General features: G+C 34.9%; 1 protein-coding gene across 4 annotated transcripts in view; it reads right to left on the minus strand.

The window, feature by feature from the left end:
• VPS13A (vacuolar protein sorting 13 homolog A) overlaps window positions 1–20,840 on the minus strand; it is a 265,169-nt gene that overhangs the window by 99,510 nt on the left and 144,819 nt on the right. For all 4 annotated transcript variants that reach the window (XR_014266082.1, XM_082470763.1, XM_082470764.1 and 1 more), the window contains exons 34-39: window positions 13,139–13,286; window positions 9,972–10,122; window positions 2,246–2,373; window positions 1,777–1,946; window positions 1,016–1,233; window positions 73–305 (exon numbers count right to left, since the gene is read on the minus strand). Coding sequence is in view for 3 of the 4 variants with exons in the window: in XM_082470763.1 (XP_082326889.1) it covers window positions 73–305; window positions 1,016–1,233; window positions 1,777–1,946; window positions 2,246–2,373; window positions 9,972–10,122; window positions 13,139–13,286 (1,048 nt within the window). In the remaining variant the exon portion in view is untranslated. The remainder of the gene's footprint in view (window positions 1–72; window positions 306–1,015; window positions 1,234–1,776; window positions 1,947–2,245; window positions 2,374–9,971; window positions 10,123–13,138; window positions 13,287–20,840) is intronic.

Below are 20,840 nucleotides of genomic sequence, written 5' to 3' on the forward strand. Positions count from 1 at the left end.
CACTTTCTTAAATGATATACACTAAATACAAAATAGTTTACAATTAAGCTGATAAGTAAATAGTAAACTCACAGTAGTGATTTTTCCTTTTCTCTTGACTGGAAGAAATGGGCATGCTCTCACTTGGAGATCTTTAATGGCAGCGGTCATTGTATTATTTTCAAAGTCACCTTGCCAACAAATCTCACATTGTGTTGTAATGACTAAGGCAGGAGCATCATTTCTTGTCATATCAGCCACAAACACAATTTCAGGATTTTTAATAATAATATTAATTTCCCACTTCTCTGATTGTTGTACAAGTACTAAAATAGAAATAAAAACAATGTTTTAAAATAGTTATAAATCTTTCTTATGTACATTACTTATGAAAAATTATTATTTATAGGAAAATGTTATTTTCACTCTAAGTAAAAAGTAAAATAAAAGAATCTTAGGTCCCAAAGGAATTTTCTGCAACTCTCTTGGTATAAGATTTAAAGAAGGTATAGCCATAAGAATATTTCAAAATGTAGGGAAAAATCTCCACTATTTAATGGCAGAGCTGGAAATAAATCTAGTTTCTAACTCTCAGCTTGACACTCTTTCTACTATACCACAATGAATGAAATATGTAAAAGATAATAGAAAATTATAAATATTGAATATAACAAGAATAAAAGAGGACTTAAAGTTAAAATACTATCTTTAATTATGAAAAGGAGTGGCTGTTTCATTATTCTCTCTCCATTTTCTTCCAACGAATTCTTTCAAATTACTGTCTTCAAAGAAGTACAATTACTTATTTTAATATAGGTCTCATAATTTTTGAACCCAATACATATTTACACCTTGAAAAATATGCAAACTGTACATCTTATCAGAAAACACATTTAAGTTATCCTTTTACCTCTGAAAAATAAAGATTTTTAACTTATTAATCCACTTAACCTCATCATCTAGAAGGTTAATCAAGGTAAGTGCTATTATAGCACTTCAATAATACAGATATTAAATGTTTTAGCCAATAACTAACCTTCTTCTTTAGCAGGCCATGTTTGAACACTGGTTTCTACAGCAGTGCCTGTAGTGTAGGCCTCAAGAAAGACATTTGCAACTGTCAGCAGAAATTCCACACTTGCACAAATATACATTTCTTGAAGGACTAAATCAGCCACCCAACCGTCTCTGACTCTCCTATACCTTATATCCATCATGTCCTTTTTGTCAAACCCAACTGTTAGTCCTATCATTCTGAAAAACACAATAATAACAATTCTTATGAGTATCTTACAAATAATCAAACACACCAATGAAACTCAATGACCTCTTATCCCTTTCACTGACAGCAAACCAGCATTCTGAAGTCATTTCTCTTAGTAAGATCACAAAGTACTCCAAATAATAAACTTACAGACTTCCGGAGCTCAACTGTTTCATAAATTAGGAAGTATATCCTTAAGAAATTATCAGAATTTTGAATCTCAGCATATTTTTTTCTCAATTTTTCATATATTGCCCATTACAATTTGCATGGATTAATAATTTAGATAATACAGATTAATTTAAAAACCGATTTAATTACACTGATTATTTCTATACAATCCATCAATCAACCATTCAGCAAGAACAGCACATAACCAGGGCATTTAAAATGTTGGCTTAGAACTATGGACTCAACTGCATTGAAGCTCTGAAGATTTTAGTAAATACCCAGAAAATGAACATGCAACTTTGGGAGTAAGTTCTGTAAAATATACCAACCATTTCTCAAGTAAAAACTTAGAACACTATTACCTAGGAGTTGCCTTCTTGACATGAGGCCTTTTGTCATCTAAAATACAGTTTTTTAATGAGAAGGAAGAAAATGTTGAGTCATCTGTAGACATTTTTAAAGTACTTATAATATTCTCCAACTTAAATTCAGCAAGTTTCAGAGAAGGATCACGAATATCTGTAAAGGAAGTCTGTGGAAGAGGAAATCAATACAAATTTTACACAAAAACACAAATTTATAACATATTTTAAGACATGAGATACCACATTCTCTATCTCCAAAGAGCTCATAATGAAAGGCATGAAAAATATTAACTTTAAAATTTTATTTTTCATATCACTGGCTATAGGAAAGATAACTAATTTTAAAAGGCAAATAGTTAAAATTGTTTTATTATTAAAGTGAAAAGATCAACAATTTTTCCCAGAGGAACAGATATTCCAAAATATAGGAAACAAGAGAAAATATATTTTTTCTTCTTCAGCTTACCTGTTTAGGATCTGGACTATACAGTACCATGGTGAGATAATCAGTTCTGAAACTCATATTTAGTGTTGTCTTAACTTGGGAAGCATGTGAATGTACTTCTACCACAGCAGCTGTCACTACAGTTGTTCCTTGGAAAAATTAAAGTTATTGGACAAAAGAAGAAAGTCAGGAATGGTAGAACTCATTAAAACAGACCTGAACTAGATTTAACATAATTATTAAATAAATGGGTAGGTATAATGTTTTTCCAAAAAATTTAAAAGATTTAAAAATTCTGATGTTGAACTCACTAACTCCTGGCTTAGGATTCTTTACATAATAACCTGAGAGTATTAATTAAACTCTTGGTTTACTTTTAATAAACTCTTGGTTTAATTTTTGTAAAACGAGAATAAAAGAACTAACCACTGGGTTTGTTTTGGAGATTAAGCAAAACAGCATGCGTAAAATGCATACTAGAGTACCTGGTATATGTGTTTGGTATTTAAATTTTACTTCAAAATGTAAAACCAAACAAGATACTTTAGATGACATTTAAAAAATTGTTCCGCTAAACAAAAGGATCCAAAATTCAATCTTTTCTACATTTCATATTTTTGGACAAGGTATTATATATACATGGTACATATTAAATGGACATATAATAAAAACATAGCAATTCCTAATTCTCATTATACTAGACTCCAGAGACAAGTACCACCTTTCCAGGTAACTTATTTTTTAATTTAGGTAAAATTTACATCCGTGAAATGTATAGATCTTATCTGAAACATTTAACGAGATTTGATAAATATATACATCCATGTCACCAACACTCCAATTAAGATACTCAACATTGGGGCTTCCCTGGTGGTGCAGTGGTTGAGAATCTGCCTGCTAATGCAGGGGACACGGGTTCGAGCCCTGGTCTGGGAAGATCCCACATGCCGCGGAGCAACTAGGCCCGTGAGCCACAACTACTGAGCCTGCGCGTCTGGAGCCTGTGCTCTGCAACAAGAGAGGCCACGATAGTAAGAGGCCCCTGCTTGCCGCAACTAGAGAAAGCCCTAGCACAGAAACGAAGACCCAACATAGCAATCAATCAATCAATCAATCAAATCTTTAAAAAAAAAAAAAATGATACTGAACATTCACATCAGTCCACAAAGTTCCCTTACACCCCTTTCCCAGTCTATCCCAACCTCCCTACCATTCTAATTTCAATCATCTTAGATTAGTTTTGTTGGTTCTTAAATTCTGTATAAATGCAGTAAGATATATCATACTCTTTCATGTTTAGTTTCTTTCAGTTAATATTTCTGAGATTCACCCATGTTACTGCATGTGTCAGTAGCTCATTCTTTCTTATGTACTCCGAAAATGCATTGCATGAAAATAAAGTTTATCCATCCTAGTGCTGATGAACATATGGGTTATTTCCAGATTTAAGCTATTATGAATAAATCTGTTGTAAATATTCCTAAATAAGTCATTTTGTGTATATATGCACTTATTTTGGGGTGCGGTGGGGGTAAATACTTAGGCTTATAATTGTTTGTTATAGGGTAGGTATACATTAACTGCCTAACTTTGTCAAAAGTAGTTATACTATTCCACTTTCTTAAGAGCCACATGTGAGAGTTTCAGCTGTTTCACATTCTCGTCAACATTTGGTGTTGTAAGTCTTTTAAACTTTAGTCTGGTAAACGGAAGTCTTCCTGGTAAATAACTATGTTAGCACCTTTTCATGTGCTTACTGTCCATTTAACCTATTATCCTTTCTAAAGTATCCAAATCTTTTGGTCATTTGTTTTTTAAAAAGTTACTAATTTCAAGGAGTTCTGTATTCTAGGTATAAGAACAAGGTCAGATAAAGGCATCTTGAATATTTCGTCTAGTCTGAAGCCCAATTTTTCACAATCTTGATACTATCATTTTTTTCCCCCTTTTTAAAAATTAATTAATATTTTTTTGGCTGTGTTGGGTCTTCCTTGCTGCAGCGGCCTTTCTCTAGCTGTGGCGAGAGGGAGCTCCTCTTCGCTGCGGTGCACGGGCTTCTCACTGCGGTGGCTTCTCGCTGCGGATCGCAGGCTCTAGGGGCGTGGCCTTCATTAGTTGTGGCGCATGGGCTCAGTAGTTGTGGCTCGCGGGCTCTAGAGTGCAGGCTCAGTAGTTGTGGTGCATGGGCTTAGTTGCTCCGCAGCATGTGGGATCTTCCCAGACCAGGGCTTGAACCCATGTCGCTGGCATTGGCAGGTGGATTCGTAACCACTGTGCCACCAGGGAAGTCCCTGACACTATCTTTTGATGAGCAGAAGTTTAACATTTTGACGAGTTCTACTTCATAAAGTTTTTCTTTTATGGTTAGTGCTTTTTTATCTATCCAAGAAATCTTTGGCTATCCCATGAAGATATTCATGTTCCTTCTTCTAGAAGTTTAGAAGTTTTAGCTTTCAAATATATGCCTTTCATCCATTTCAAATTAGTGTATGGTGTGAAGGGACAAGTTCAATTTTTCCTACACTTACCTAGTTATGACAGCACCATTTGTTTAAAAGTTTATCTTTTCCCTATTGACCAGTCTTTGTTGAGTATCAGTTTACTTGTATGTCTTCTGGACATTCTGTTCTGTTTTACAAATCTATTTGTCTATGTTATGCCAATAACATACTAACTTAATTATTGAAGATTTATTGTAAATTGTGATAGTGTAAATCTTTGCTCTTCTTTCATACACACACACACACACACACACACACACACACGGCTATTCTTGATCCTTAGCATTTCTATATAAGCTTTTAAAGTAATTTTTAAATTTCCATTAAAGTTTGACTGCGATTATGTTGAATATATAAATCAATACGGTGAGAACTGACATTTAAACAATATGGATATTTTAACAATACTGAGAGTTTTCAATGCACAAACATGGCATACATTTTCACATATATAGGTCATTTAGTTTTTCTCATGAGTATTTGGTATCTTTCAGTGTAGCAGTCTTGCATAATTTTGTTAAATTTCTTCCTAAGTATGTTTTCTGATGCTATTGCAAATAGTTTTTAAAGTCCTATTTCTCAATTGTTACATATTAACCCTGTTATCTTGTTAAAAATGCTAAATTGATTTAATTCTAGGAATGTGTTGAAGACTTCTTAGGGTTTTCTGTGTAGTCAGTCATGTTGAGAAAAAAGGCATTTTTAATTCTTTCTACTCTGTAGCCCTATTAATCCTTCTCTTGGGGACTTCCCTGGCAGTCCAGTGGTTAAGACTCTGCGCTTCCACTGCAAGGGGCGTGGGTTTGATCCCTGGTTGGGGAACTAAGATCCCACATGCCACGTGGTGTGGCTGAGAAGATATTAAAAAAAAAAAAAATTCTTCCTTTGGCTGTATTGCTCTGTCAATGACTACCAGCTGAACAGGAATGGTGAATGTGGACATTCTTGCCTTGTTCCTATTTTAGGTGGAAAACTTTCTACTTCATCATTAAGTATGCCTTTTTAGACATTTCTAGTTTTTAATCACAAATAGGTGCTGAATTTTATCAAATGTTTTTCCTGCATCTATTGAGGTGATATAACTTCTTCTCCTTTCTCTAATAATTTGGTGAGTTACCTTAACTGATTTTTGAGTGTTAAACCAACTTTTCATTTTGGGATAATTCTCAGTTGGCCAAGATGAAATATCCTATATCCTTATTGCTGGATTCAGTATACTAATATGTTGTTAAGAATTTTTTTTTTTTTTTTATAAATTTATTTATTTATGGCTGCGTTGGGTCTTCGTTTCTGTGCGAGGGCTTTCTCTAGTTGCGGCAAGCGGGGGCCACTCTTCATCGCAGTGCGCGGGCCTCTCACTATCGCGGCCTTTCTTGTTGCGGAGCACAGGCTCCAGACGCGCAGGCTCAGCAGTTGTGGCTCACGGGCCCAGCTGCTCCGCGGCATGTGGGATCTTCCCAGACCAGGGCTCGAACCCGTGTCCCCTGCATTGGCAGGCAGACTCTCAACCACTGCACCACCAGGGAAGCCCAAGAATTTTTATGCCTGTGTTCATGAGGGATACTGGTGTGCAATATTCTTTTCTTGAAGTGGCTTTTTCTGTTTTGTTTTTGATTTTAGTTTTTGGTACCAGGGTAATGCTTGCTTTATAAAATGTCTAAGGAAGTGTTCCCCCCTCCTCTATTTTCCAAAGAGTTTAACACTGGTATTATTTCTTATTTAAATATTTAATAGAATTCACCACTGAAATTCAATTCTTTTAATAGATACAGAGCTACTCAGATTTTCTATTTCATCCTATGTCAGTTTTGGTAATTCTTTTTTCCAAAAAATTTTTACACTTCATATAAGCTCTAGAATTTATTATCACAAAATTATTCATAATATTCCCTTACTGTCCTGGTAGTGAACTACTGCAATCTAATTAATTCTGATATTGATCATTTGTTTTCTATCAGTCTTGCTAAGGATTTATCAATTTCATTAGTCTTTCCAATGAAACCAATTTTGGACTTTGGTAATTTTCTCTCCTGCTTATCTGTTTCTCTTTCACTGATTTCTACTGTTGTCTGTATTACTCTCTTCCTTTTATTTATTTTGGGTTTGATCTGCTCTTCTTCTAGTTTCTTGAGGTAGAAGATTTTATCTTTGATTTTTAACTCTAGTCCTTTATAGCTACAAATTTTTCAGCACTGCTTTAGTTGCATCCCACAAATTTTGACATTTTATGCTCATTATTTTTCAGTTTAAATAATTTTGATTTCCCTTTTTCTTTTTTAACCCATCAGTTATTTAGAAACTGTTTAATGTCCAAGTATTTCAAGCTTTTTTGACATCCAATTGCTATTGATTTCTAACTTAATTCCATGTGGTCAGAAAACTTTAGCCCCTCCCTCCCTCCAATGGTCTATCTTTGTGAATATTCCAGGAGTCCTTTAAAAAAAGTATATTCTGCAATTGTTGAGTGAAGTATTATATTAATGTCAATTAGGTCAAGTTTTTTAACAGTATTCAAATATTCTATATTCTTTCTGATTTTTTAGTCTATATTCTATCAACTAAGAGTGGTATGCTAACTATCCAACTATGATTTTGTATATGTGTATATCCTCCTTTAGTTCTGTCACTTTTTGCTGCATATATTTTGAAGCTCTGTTATTAGCACATACACATTTAGATTTCTTTTATTTCCTTTGTGAATTGATCCCTTTATTAAAAAAGACAAAAACAAAAACAAAACTTGTACGTGTCTTTTTGAATTATGGTTTTCTCTGGGTATATGCCCAGTAGTGGGATTGCTGGGTCATATGGTAATTCTATTTTTAGTTCTTTGAGGAACCTCCATACTGTTCTCCATAGTGGCTGTATCAATTTACATTCCCACCAACAGTGCAAGAGGGTTCCCTTTTCTCCACACCCTCTCCAGCATTTATTTTTTGTAGATTTTTTTGATGATGCCCATTCTAACTGGTGTGAGGTAATACCTCACTGCAGTTTTGATTTGCATTTCGCTAATAATTAGTGAAGTTGAGCATCTCTTCACGTGCATGCACCCCAAGGTTCATTGTAGCACTATTTACAATAGCCAGGTCATGGAAGCAACCTAAATGTCCATCAACAGATGAATGGATAAAGAAGATGTGGTACATATATACAATGGAATACTACTCAGCCATAAAAAGGAACGGAATTGGGTCATTTATAGAGATGTGGATGGACCTAGAGACTGTCATACAGAGTGAAGTAAGTCAGAAAGAGAAAAACAAATATCGTATATTAACACATATATCGGGAAACTAGAAAAATGGTACAGATGAACTGGTTTGCAAGGCAGAAATAGAGACCCAGATGTAGGGAACAAATGTATGGACACCAAGGGAGGAAGCGGGGGTGGGATGAATTGGGAGACTGGGATTGACATATATACACTAATATGTATAAAATAGATAACTAATGAGAACCTGATAGACCTTCTTGACTCAGAGTTGCTACACACTTTCAATTTGTAAAAAATGCAGTATCTGAAAAGCACAATAAAAAATGAAGCACAATAAAATGAGGTATACCTGTAATTTCTTTAGGAATGGGTATAAAGAAAGTAAACTTTGAGTCACTGGAAATCTGAAAATTATTGTTTTCACATTTAGATGATGGTTTGGCCATATATAGAATCCTAACTTCAAAATAACTTTCCTTAGAAATTTGGCTATATTACTCCATTGTCTTTTATCCTCCATCCATCCCATCCCATCCAGTTTCATTCAAATCTGATTCCAGTCACTTTTTCCCCAAGCCTTAATAGGCAGCCTGGTTTTTCTTCAACTAAAAATATTACTTTTGTTGTTCTGACATTTCATGAACATGTGTTTGCATGGGGAGTCTTCAATCAGCTTGAAACTTGGTAGATTCTTTACAGCCAAGATTTTGTTTCAATATTTACTTAGTTCTGGAGAGTTTTTTTCTATTTTTTCTTTGAAAGATTCTTCTCTTTCATTTCCTCAGTTCGTTCTTCTAAAATACTTATTATTCTGGAAATTGGACCTTTTGAACTAAAGCTCTATCACTCTTAAGTTTTATATCACTTTCCATCTCTGTGCTTATTTTTCCTCTGTGTCATAGGAGTACATTAACCATACAGTCCAACTCAGTACTTACATGCTAACCCCATGCTTTGTGCATTTGTTTTGTTTCAAAATTTCGGCAATCATATTTTTGGTTTCTAAGAACTCTTTCTTATCTTGGGAAGGCAGAAGGTAGTGAAGGTAGGATTCGGTTCTTATATTCTCAAAATCCTCTGATTATGAATTAGAGTTTGTTTTCTGTTTGTTCCCATTCTCTTTTGTTTCCTTAATTATTTCTGTTTCATTCAGGAAACACTATCTCTTTATCTTGGTTGCTTTCAGGCTTAGGTTCTTGTGATTTTCTTTATATCTGACCATTAATATTTAACAATAAAGGACTAGGTTGGTTATTCTAGCTAGTAAGAATGAGGATTCCGGTAATGCTACACATGTAGGTTGTTTCTTCGCTGGGATTCTCCCTGACTGGAAAAGCTGTGCAATATATTAGTGCTTTGCAAGAGTGGGTCTTGTGAACTAGCAGATTTCAGTTTGAGGTAGGTAGATTTGGGGTTCCCCAAAATGCCAGAATGAAGAGAACTTTATTCTAGTGAAGCAAAATCATCTCAGCAGTTCTAATTAACCCAATTCTCTATATGTGCTGGTGCTGAACTTAGCACCTAGTTAGGATTCTACATAATAAATTAAATCCAACATTGGATGCAGACTTCTTCTGAGTTACAATTCCCTCTGCTCTATTCCATCCACCTCCTAATTATTTGTTGAAATCTATCATTTACTAATGATCATCCTCTCTTGACATCTCTAATATTTTGATACTCCTAATATTAATATAAAATAGTCCATCTGGAACATATGCTGCACTAGGAATAAGGGAGAAGGAGGGGATGAAGAGAAAAATTGAAAATAAGGACTTAGGGAAGTTGGGATAACAAGAATAAATACATACTAAGGAATTTTGTCACAACAAGACTTGGAATTTTGATTCAAAGAAAAAAATCAACAGAATGACTCATAACACAAATCAGAAATACCTGAATGAGATTAGCTAAAGAGAAAAGATTTATAAATCTTATTTTACCCAAACCTAGAACTAGGAAGAATGAAAGGAAGGATAGAAGGAAAGAAGAAAACAGGAGGGGGACTAATTTAAGGTTAAGCACATACCTCCTGAATGGTGTGAAGCATTAGTAGCACCACTAGTAACACTAGACTGATCTTTTATTACTCCACATGAGGCACTATCACCTTCTTCATACCATATGTTGCCGTATAATGTTTTAAAAATAGTTGTTATATCTTCTTGACTAAGAATGAACTGTTAAAAAATAAGATTTGCTCATTTTAACATTACTATTTCATGCAGTCAAAAATTTTCATACAAGAAAAACAATTTTCATTTCAATCCTCTACAAAACCAACTTTTAACATATTAGATAATTCTACTAACTGAATATTCCATTTTTGAAATGACCATGTGATCTTCAGTACCTTGTGAAATACAGAACAAAATTAAATGTCAGCATCAATGAAGCTATGAATGATGAACGTTTTTTGTTATGAATGTAGCAATTAACCTACTAATTTTAAACCGTTAAAATGAACTTTCATTTTCAAGTATTCATGTAGCACCTTTGTATTTTTTTGGTTAGTAAGCATCTCAATTTACAAATATAGAATAATCAAAAATAATAAATTTATATAATTGAAAATATTTTACAGTATGTTTTACATGAATTATTTTAGCTGAACCTCACAAAAGTCCTAGATGTAAAGAGTATAATCCTGATTTTATAAGAAGGTGAGGCTTAAATGATTAAGTATCATGCTTAAGTCCACTTAAAGAATGCAACACACTAGCTCAAAACTCCATGTGTTGCAAGTTTAGCCTAAAACCACCAGCATAAGACCTGTCTTGAAAGCTGTGATGGTTAATTTTATGTCAACCTGACTAGGTCATAGTATGTAGAGATCTGGTCAACTATTATTCTAGATGTTATATATATATATATATAAATATATATTTATATATATATATTATATATATATATATATAAAATACACACACACACACACACACACACACACACACACACACACACACGGTCCTGCAGACCACCTACAAATGCCCAGCTGCCTTCTGGGGCAGATCCACTAGAATGAAATTGAGTCTTCCCCTATCAAGAGACACCCGAGGAGTTAGCAGCTGTTGCAGTCCACCTTAGGGGACCACATATTTGACTCCCCCTGGACCTCAACTTCAGAGTCAGGGAGAGGTTAAAACTGAGTCTTCAAGAAGTCAGTCTAATGCATCCAGACCAAGAGTATACACACACATACATACATACATACATACACACACACACACACACACACACACACACACACACATATCCTATTGGTTCTATTTCTCTGAAGAACTCTAATACAACAGCAATTCAGTTAAAAAAAAAAAAAAAAGACCTGTGAGTTTTAAATTGATATGTCTAATAACCTCAAGGAGCTGACTTTAATTCCACAAAATTTAACAGTTTTATTTGCATCGGGCTTCCTTTGACTGCATTTCAAAAGTGATAAACTAATCTAGTGTTTTAAGATTAACTCCATGTGTACCTTATTCCTGCTACTTATGTTTTGTTTTTAAATTTTCATTTATTCATGACACTTATTTTGTGATTATTATGTAGCAGGTATTGCAAAAATAGTATATTCATATAAATTAATAAAATGAAATTAAATATTACAACTTCTAAACCATAGTCTTTCAATTAGTGCATGTATATTGAATGCCCCCCAAATAACTGATATTAATCATTACTCTTCACTCTTGCCAACAGCTCAGTGCAGGAAGCTGCAAGAACTGTAAGGATCCAAGGAATACTGGTCTGTGGCTCCTACATGTCAGGACTGGCTGTGTGTGCTACCACCGAACATCTGACAAGTCAAAAATCACAAACTGCAGCACTTAGCCTGGATGCATTAGAGTAACCGATTCTAGCCTCTCTGTGATGCAGAGGATGATGTCCAAGAGGGTTCCAATGTGTGAACCTGGGGGTGAGCCACAACAGCTGCTAACTATTCAGATAGATCACTGCAGAGGAAGACCCAATTTGATCTGTCCTCGAAGGCAGCTGGACATTTGCAGAAGGTCTGCAACATCATCTGAACATTCTGCATGGATTTTCCCTGGAGAAGAGTGAAGGAAAATGGTGTCCCAGCCGCCCCACACAAATCTGCTTAATGACTGGGCCCAGTGGGGAGAAGATTTGCCCAGTATGCTAGGTAGAACTTGCTACTTATGTTTTATAAGTTTCTAACTGTTGTCTTACCAATACAAAGAGACTTCAATTATTTATCTTAAGAAGATATTGCCCATCTATAATTTAAGGAGTCCATATGATCTTATACACAGAGTTTAAAGATCTTGAGTTGAGATCATCATGTTTTAAGTTCTAAATACATTTTTAAGTTAAAAATCTGAAATTTTTTAAATGATTTTCTCTTTTTGAATATAATTTTTATGGGGAGAAACAGAAAGGGAAATGGGGGGGTGAAGGGAGGGAAGAGAATCTGTTAAGTAGGTTTCTTAAAGAAATCTTCCAGAAAGAGTGTGTGTTGCTGTCACTTTAGCAAAACATGTGATACATGTTTGACTTCCATCCAGTTGAGAGGTAAAAATATGAACTTGTGGATAGTTACACTGGAGGTCTGTGACGCAATATCAACCAATGGGGAAGTAAAGTTATGTCTAAATTACTAACCATTTGCCATTTTCATCTTCAACCACTCCATTCTTCTAGGACCTTTGCTACGTTACTTCATATATTCCCATAGCTTCAAATACCATCTATAATCTGATGATTTCCAAATCATTATTTCAAGCCTTAGACCTCTCCACTAAGATCTTTATTAAAATATCTAACTGACTACTTACAGCACCATGTCTAATATTTGTTTCCTTCATGAGATTTACCATAATTTATAACTATTTTAATTGTGTGCCTGTGTACTTTTTTACTGTCTATCTCACCTCTGGACCACCACCACCACCAACCCCTGCGTTATACTGGTAAGTTCCATGAAGCCAGAGATAATGTCACAACTTCTTTGCCACCGGATCTCCAATATCTGGCACAGGGTCTAACACTCAGTAGGCACTCAAATATTTGTTGAATAAATGAATGACGAACATTCAATGCATTCTAGGTTGTATGCTATTATTTCATCTGTGACCAAGGTAATTAATATATAACTTCTACACACAAAATGACTTATGTCCCCGAGCAATATTTTTTAACAAACAAAATAGGAATCAATAAGCATCCAAAAGTTACCTCCATGGGCTTCAGTTGAGCATTTACATTAAAACAAGGAACTTCCTGGTACCACTCCCAGGATAAATTTCGCTCAACCATCACCTCAAGATTTAGTGGCAATAGTAGATCCAGTACTTCCTGGTATGCATCATTAATAAATTGAGACCTATAAGAAAAAATAAAATTGTTTTGAATAGTTTCATACAAAATCAGATAGTTAAAAAATTAATCATTTTATATACAAATAATAGAAATCAATACTTTTGTGTGTGTCAAGAGAAAAATAAAATCGAACAGGCTTTCCATGTAAAATGAGAGATGAAAGTCACCCACTTTCAAAGTCACCCACTAGAAACATACTAGAAACCTGGGTGACTTTCTCTGAGGTGAAGTGTTCCATGTTGAAGAAAAATGAATTTTTTAAATAGGATTTTGCAATATGTTAAAAAGCGCCAAAAATATACAAGTTGAACCGGTTTGCAGCGCAGAAACTGAGACACAGATGTAGAGAACAAACGTATGGACACCAAGGGGGGAAAGTGGCGGGGAGGGGGGGTGGGGTGGTGTGATGAATTGGGAGATTGGGATTGACATATATACACTAATATGTATAAAATGGATAACTAATAAGAACCTGCTGTATAAAAAAATAAAATTCAAAAATTAAAAAAAATATATACAAGTTGGACAATAAACTCTTAAAATGAGAATTATCTCTACATAATCTATAAACATACATTATACGAGACCTTATTATGAAAACATTTAGGGGCTTCCCTGGTGGCGCAGTGGTTAAGAATCCACCTGCCAATGCAGGGGACATGGGTTCGATCCCTGATCCGGGAAGATCCCACATGTCACGGAGCAACTAAGCCTGTGCTCTATAACTACTGAGCCTGCACTCTAGACCCTGTGAGCCACAACTACTGAGCCTGCGTGCCACAACTACTGAAGCCCGCGTGCCTAGAGTCCATGCTCTGCAACAAGAGAAGCCACCGCAATGAGAAGCCCGCGCACCGCAACGAACAGCAGCCCCCACTCGCCGCAACTAAAGGAAGCCCGTGTACAGCAACGAAGACCCAACGCAGCCAAAAATATATAAATTAATTAATTTAAAAAAAACAATGATAACATTTAAAGTCACTGACTTACACATGTTAGCAGATTACCACATATCCCCTTTACTTCATAAGAAACCAATTTGCACCATATGAAATTCCTATTTCTATGGGTCAAATATACTTGAATATGGACAATTTCATATTAAGTTGAACCATATTTGCCTTTCCAAGTACTTACAAGGGTAGGACTGATGCTCAGGAAAGATGAAAAGAGTAGTAGGTTACCAAACCCCTTTCAAGTGACATGTGACCAAAGAAGCCTCCCATTATACCTTCAAATGACAATCTCAAGGTGGTACTCCTCAATAATACATTTATATTTTAATTGGCAGCAAATCCCAAATTCTTCAACTAGGGAATGAAGCTATGACTGTAGAATTTACATATCACTTATTCAATTGGAGAGAAATATGGGAGTCACCAGGGATCTCCTAGAATTCCTAGCATCATACCATTGAATGTATTAACTATAGGGTAACATTATACTTAGCATGTATGCATCCTTGCAATCTCCCTTAATGGTACTTAGTTAAGGAATCTAAAAGCTCTAAGCGGATACTACATATACAATTTTAACAGGTGAATATGAAAATATATAGCTATGCCATAAGTCATTAAGTCAATCTTATATTGTTAAAAAGTTATGCTGTTTCCAATTCATCACTGTAATAAATAATACTTGGTTCATTATCTTTGTACATCTCCTTGAGTAAATTTCTTCCTCTGGACTAATTTCAAGAAATATTAACTGCTGTGTCAAAAGATTACTTCCTCTGGAAAAACCTTTCCTTACCACTACTAGTCTTCCAGGGAATTAAAATTTTTTCCATTAGGAGAATTTTGTAAAGACTGAAATAAATGGAAATCCAAAGGTGCACTGTCTGGTGAATACGGCGGATGAATCAGAACTTCCCAGGCAAGCCGTTAACAGTTTTTGCCTGGTCATCAAAGAAACATGCGGTCTTGTGTTATTCTGATGGAAGATTATGCATTTTCTGTTGACTAATTCTGGACGCTTTCCTTCGAGTGCTGCTTTCAGTTGGTCTAATTGGGAGCAGTGCTTGTTGGAATTAATTGTTTGGTTTTCGGGAAGGAGCTCATAATAGGGGACTCCCTTCCAATCCCACCATGTACACAACATCACCTTCTCTGGGTGAAGACGGGCCTTTGGTGTGGCTGGTGGTGGTTCATTTCGCTTGCCCCATGATCTTTTCCGTTCCACACTGTTGTATAGTATCCACTCTTCATCGCCTGTCACAATTTGTTTTAAAAACAGAACGTTTTCATTACGCTTCAGTAGAGAATCACATGTGGAAATATGGTCAAGAAGGTTTTTTTTGCTTAACTTATGTGGAACCCAAACATCAAAGCGATTCACATAACCAAGCTGGTGCAAATGATTTTCAACGCTTGATATGGATATTTTGAGTATGCTGGCTGTCTCCTGCGTGGTATAACGTTGACTGTTCTCAATTAATGTTTCCATTTGATCGCTATGAACTTCAACTGGTCTACCCGACCACGGAGCATCCTCCAGTGAAAAATCTCCAGCACGAAACTTCACAAACCACTTTTGATCCATTCGATCAGTCACAGCACCTTCTCCATACACTGCACAAATCTTGTTTTGCGTTTCAGCTGCGTTTTTACCTCTCTTGAAATAATAAAGCATAATATGCCAAAAATGTTGTTTTTCTTCCATCTTCAATATTAAAATGGCTACACAAAAATTCACCAACTTTGATAAGTCTTTTTTTAAATTCACGCTGATACGACAGCTGTCACATACAATCCAACGAAACTGTTTCGAATGAAGTTAAAGACAACTAAGTGCTACTAGAGCCATCTTACGGGAAAACCTGGATGAACCTTTTGGCCCATCCAGTACATTTAATAGGTCATTGTCTTGTCTGTAGTTTCAATTAGAATGAAAGATTCATGAGGGTAGGGACTATATTTATGTTATTCTTTGATGTACTGCCAGTACTTGGCTCAGATGATAACAATATGACATGTACTCCTCAATTATTTGCCAAACTAAATACAAGAAATTGGATCAATATATAAATAACAACATATGAGAATATCCATCTCCCTGCACCCAGAGTGAGAATTACTGATTATTAAGATTTGCCAAATTTATTAGGCAAACAACATTTCACTGTATTAATTTTCATTCCCTTGAATACTAATGAGGTTGAACATTTCTATTAGCTATACACCAGCTATCACTGTTCCTGTAAAGAATCATCTAGTCATGTTATTTACCAATTTTTCAAATTATCTTTTACTTACTGTCTTAAAATATTTAAGGATTTTTATCCTTTATTACAGATGTTACTAATTACCCCATATGCTATGTTTCCCATAATTTTGTTTTGGTAATTAATATTCAGAAACTTATACTTTTATACAGTCAAAGCCAATTGATATTTTTCCCTTATCACTTTTCTTCTTTCTTCAGTGCTTAAATTAGCAAGTTCTTCTCTACCATATGACTGGTACTTATATGTTATTTGTCCATAGTTTTTTTAAGAGCATTATTGAGATAATTCATATAATACACAATTCACTCGCCTTTAGTTTTCTTATGCTTATAAATGGCATTATGCTCTGGGGCCATTTTAAACAGCAAAATCACCAAGGAAAAGCCCCTAAATGCAAAAAACATGGCACACAAAAAGGACACTGTTTACAGCGTAAGAGTTCAAATAAGAAGGCAGGGCGTCACCTTGTTTAACACCTCAGCTGGGAACAAAGGCCTTGGGAGACCCAAATTTCTTGCAGCTCTACGCATGTCCACACATGACTGTAAAAGTGCCATGAATATTGATTTTGTGGTTACAAATAAGTTTTAGCAAGCAGAAATATTCACAAATATGGAATCCGTGAATAATGGGGATTGACTGTAATATATATGAATAATGGTGATGCACACACACGTACACACACAGTCAGCTGCTGAGTTTTCTACTGTTTCACTAACTTAATTATTTCAGTTTTGTAATATATTTTAGTAGTATTTAATGAAATTTAATATATTTTAGTAGTACCTCTAATGTTATGATTCTCCCATGCCCAATCTCAATTAAAAAAAAAAATCTTTGCTACATCTTGCCCCCAATTTATATTTCCAGAAAAACTTTACAATAATTTTGAAAGGCTTTAAAAAGAACTGCTGTTGTGATTTTTTATTAACAGTGCATTAAATGTATAAATTAATTTATAAGAAACTGACACCTTTATAATATTAGATGTAGGAAAATATTCTCTGAAAAATTATTCAAGATTTCTTTCTGGTCCTTGGTTAATTAAGTTTTACAACTTTCCTTATAGAAAGAAGTACTATAAACATCTTTTTAAAATTTTATATTGCAATTAACATCTCTGCGATAAAATTATTTCAGGGAAAATTGGTTTACTCTATAAATGAGTAATTATGTTTCTAGGAATTCATCTGAAGGAAATGAATTATCCTAAAGAAATGAGTAGAAAATCATATAAGTATTGAGAAACAAAGATATCAATCATCATTATACTGCTATTTAAAACAACAATAAAAAAGAACTTAAATTTTTAACAGGCAGATGGATTTTTTAAAAACTAGGTATTAAAATATTTAGAAAAAATTATGCACTCAAAATAATATGGAAAAATGTTTATAGCACATTTTTAAGGGAAAAGAGGAAATTACAACCCAAAATACACAACAGAATTCTTATTTCACTTAAATATATGTGCAGATGTAATAAAATAGAAAAAAATTCCAAATTATTAACAGTAGTTATCTTTGGGTGGTCATATCGTCAGTAATCTTTTACATTCATCCCCAATACCATTTTATGTATTTCTTCAATAAAAAATTAATTCTTTTTTCGACAGAAAAGAATATATATTGTTATTTAATGCTCTAGAAACATTTAGTGAACTCTTTTTAAAAACAATCTATTTGTAATACAGACTCACACCTAATTCATATCTATATCATTTTTTTTGTTTTTTTAATTTTTAAAAATTGAAGTATAGTTGAATTACAATGTTCTGTTAATTTCTGCTGTACAGCAAAGTGATTCAGTTATACATATATATACATTCTTTTTTTATATATATTCTTTTACATTATGGTTTACCACAGGATATTGAATATAGTTTTCTCTGCATTACAGTAGGACCTTGCTTATCCATTCTACTGATACATATAAAAGCTTACATCTGCTAATCCCAACCTCCCGCTCCATCCCTCCCCACCTCCCTCCCACCTTGGCAACCACAAGTCTGCTCTCTATGTCCGTGATTCTCTTTCTGTTTCATAGATAGGTTCATTTGTATCATATTTTAGATTCCACATGTAACTAACATCATTTGGTATTTGTCTTTCTCTTTCTGACTTACTTCACTTAGTATGATAATCTCGAGTTGCATCCATGTTGCTGCAAATGGCATTCTTTCGTTCTTTTTTATGGCTGAGTAGTATTCCATTGTATATATATACCATAGCTTCTTTATCCATTCATCTGTCAATGGACACGTAGGTTGTTTCCATGTCTTGGCTATTGTGAATAGTGCTGCTATGAACATAGGGATGCATGTATCTTTTTGAATTATAGTTTTGTCCAGATATATGCCCAGGAGTGGGACTGCTGGATCATCTGGTAGTTCTGTTTTTCATTTTCTGAGGAACCTCCACACTGTTTTCCACAGTGGTTGCACCAACTTACATTCCTGACAGTGTAGGAGGGTACCCTTTTCTCCACACTCTCTCCAGCATTTGTTACTTATAGACTTTTGAATGATGGTCATTCTGATTGCTGTGAGGTGGTACCTCACTGTAGTTTTGATTTGCATTTATCTAATCATTAGTGATGTTGGGGCTTCCCTGGTGGCGCAGTGGTTAAGAATCCGCCTGCCAATGCAGGGACATGGGTTCAAGCCCTGGTCCGGGAAGATCCCACATGCCGCAGAGCAACTAAGCCCGTGCACTACAACTACTGAGTCTGCACTCTAGAGCCCACGAGCCACAACTACCGAGCCCGCGTGCCACAACTACTGAAGCCCGCATGCCTAGAGCCTGTGCTCCGCAACAAGAGAAGCCACTGCAATGAGAAGCCCACGCAATGCAACAAAGCGTAGCCCCCCACTCGCCACAACTAGAGAAAGCTCGTGTGCAGCAAAGACCCAACACAGCCAAAAGTAAATAAATAAAATTAATTTATTAAAAAAGGAATAATAATTAGCGATGTTGAGCCTCTTTTCACGTGCCTGTTGGCGATCTGTATTTCTTCATTGGAGAAGTCTATTTAGGTCTTCTGCCCATTTTTGGATTGGGTTTTTTGTTGTTGTTGAGTTGTATGAGCTGTTTGTATATTTTGGAAAATAAGCCCTTGTCAGTCGCATCATTTGCAAATATCTTCTCCCATTCCGTAGGTTGTCTTTTCATTTTGATTATGGTTTCCTTTGCTGTGCAAAAGCTTGTAAGTTTGATTAGGTTCCATTTGTTTTTGTTTTTATTTCTATTGCCTTGGGAGACGGACCTAAGAAAACATTGGTATGATTTATATCAGAGAATGTTTTGCCTATGTTCTCTTCTAGGAGTTTTATGGTGTCATGTCTTATGTTTAAGTCTTTAAACTATTTTGAGTTTATTTTTGTGTATGGTGAGAAGGTGTGTTCTAACTTCACTGATTTACATGCAGCTGTCCAGCTTTCCTAGCACTACTTGCCAAAGAGACTGTCTTTTTCCCATTGTATATTCTTGCCTCCTTTGTCAAAGATTAATTGACCATAGGTGTGTGGGTTTATTTCTGGGCTCTCTATTCTATTCCATTGATCCATATGTCTGTTTCTGTGCCAGTACCATGCTGTTTTGATTACTGTAGCTTTGCAGTATTGTCTGAAGTCTGGGTGGGTTATGCCTCCTGTTGTGTTCTTTTTCTTCAGGAAGGCTTTGGCCATTCTGGGTCTTTTATGGTTCCATATGAATTTTAGGATTGTGTGTTCTAATTCTGTGAAAAATGTCATGGGCAATTTGATAAGGATCTCATTAAATCTGTAGATTCCTTCGGGTAGTACGGTCATTTTAACAATCCAAGAGCATGGGGTATCTTTCCATTTCTTCAAATGATCTTCAATTACCTTTATTAATATTTTATAGTTCTCAGCATATAAGTCTTTCATCTCCTTGGTCAGGTTTATTCTTAAGTATTTTATTTTGGGGGCTGCAATTTTAAAAGGGATTTTTTTTTTACATTCCCTTTCTGATATTTCATTGTTGTTGTAAAGAAATGCAACTGACTTCTGTATGTTAATCTTGTATCCTGCTACCTTGCTGAATTCGTTTATCAGTTCTAGTAGTTTCTGTGTGGAAGCCTTTAGGTTTTTCTATAGTGTCATATCATCTGCATATAATAACAATTTTACCTCTTCCCTTCCGATCTGGATACCTTTTATTTCTTTTTCTTGTCTGATTGCTGTGGCTAGGACTTCCAATACTATGTTGAATAGAAGATGTGTCTAGATCATTTCTTGAAGTCAAACAAGATGTGATTAAATATAGACGCATAAATGTTCTATTTTTAGTAAATTCAGACTTTTACACAGTT

Source organism: Balaenoptera physalus (genome assembly GCF_965194825.1).
Source record: "Balaenoptera physalus genome assembly, chromosome: 7".
In the NCBI taxonomy this organism is placed as follows: domain Eukaryota; kingdom Metazoa; phylum Chordata; class Mammalia; order Artiodactyla; family Balaenopteridae; genus Balaenoptera; species Balaenoptera physalus.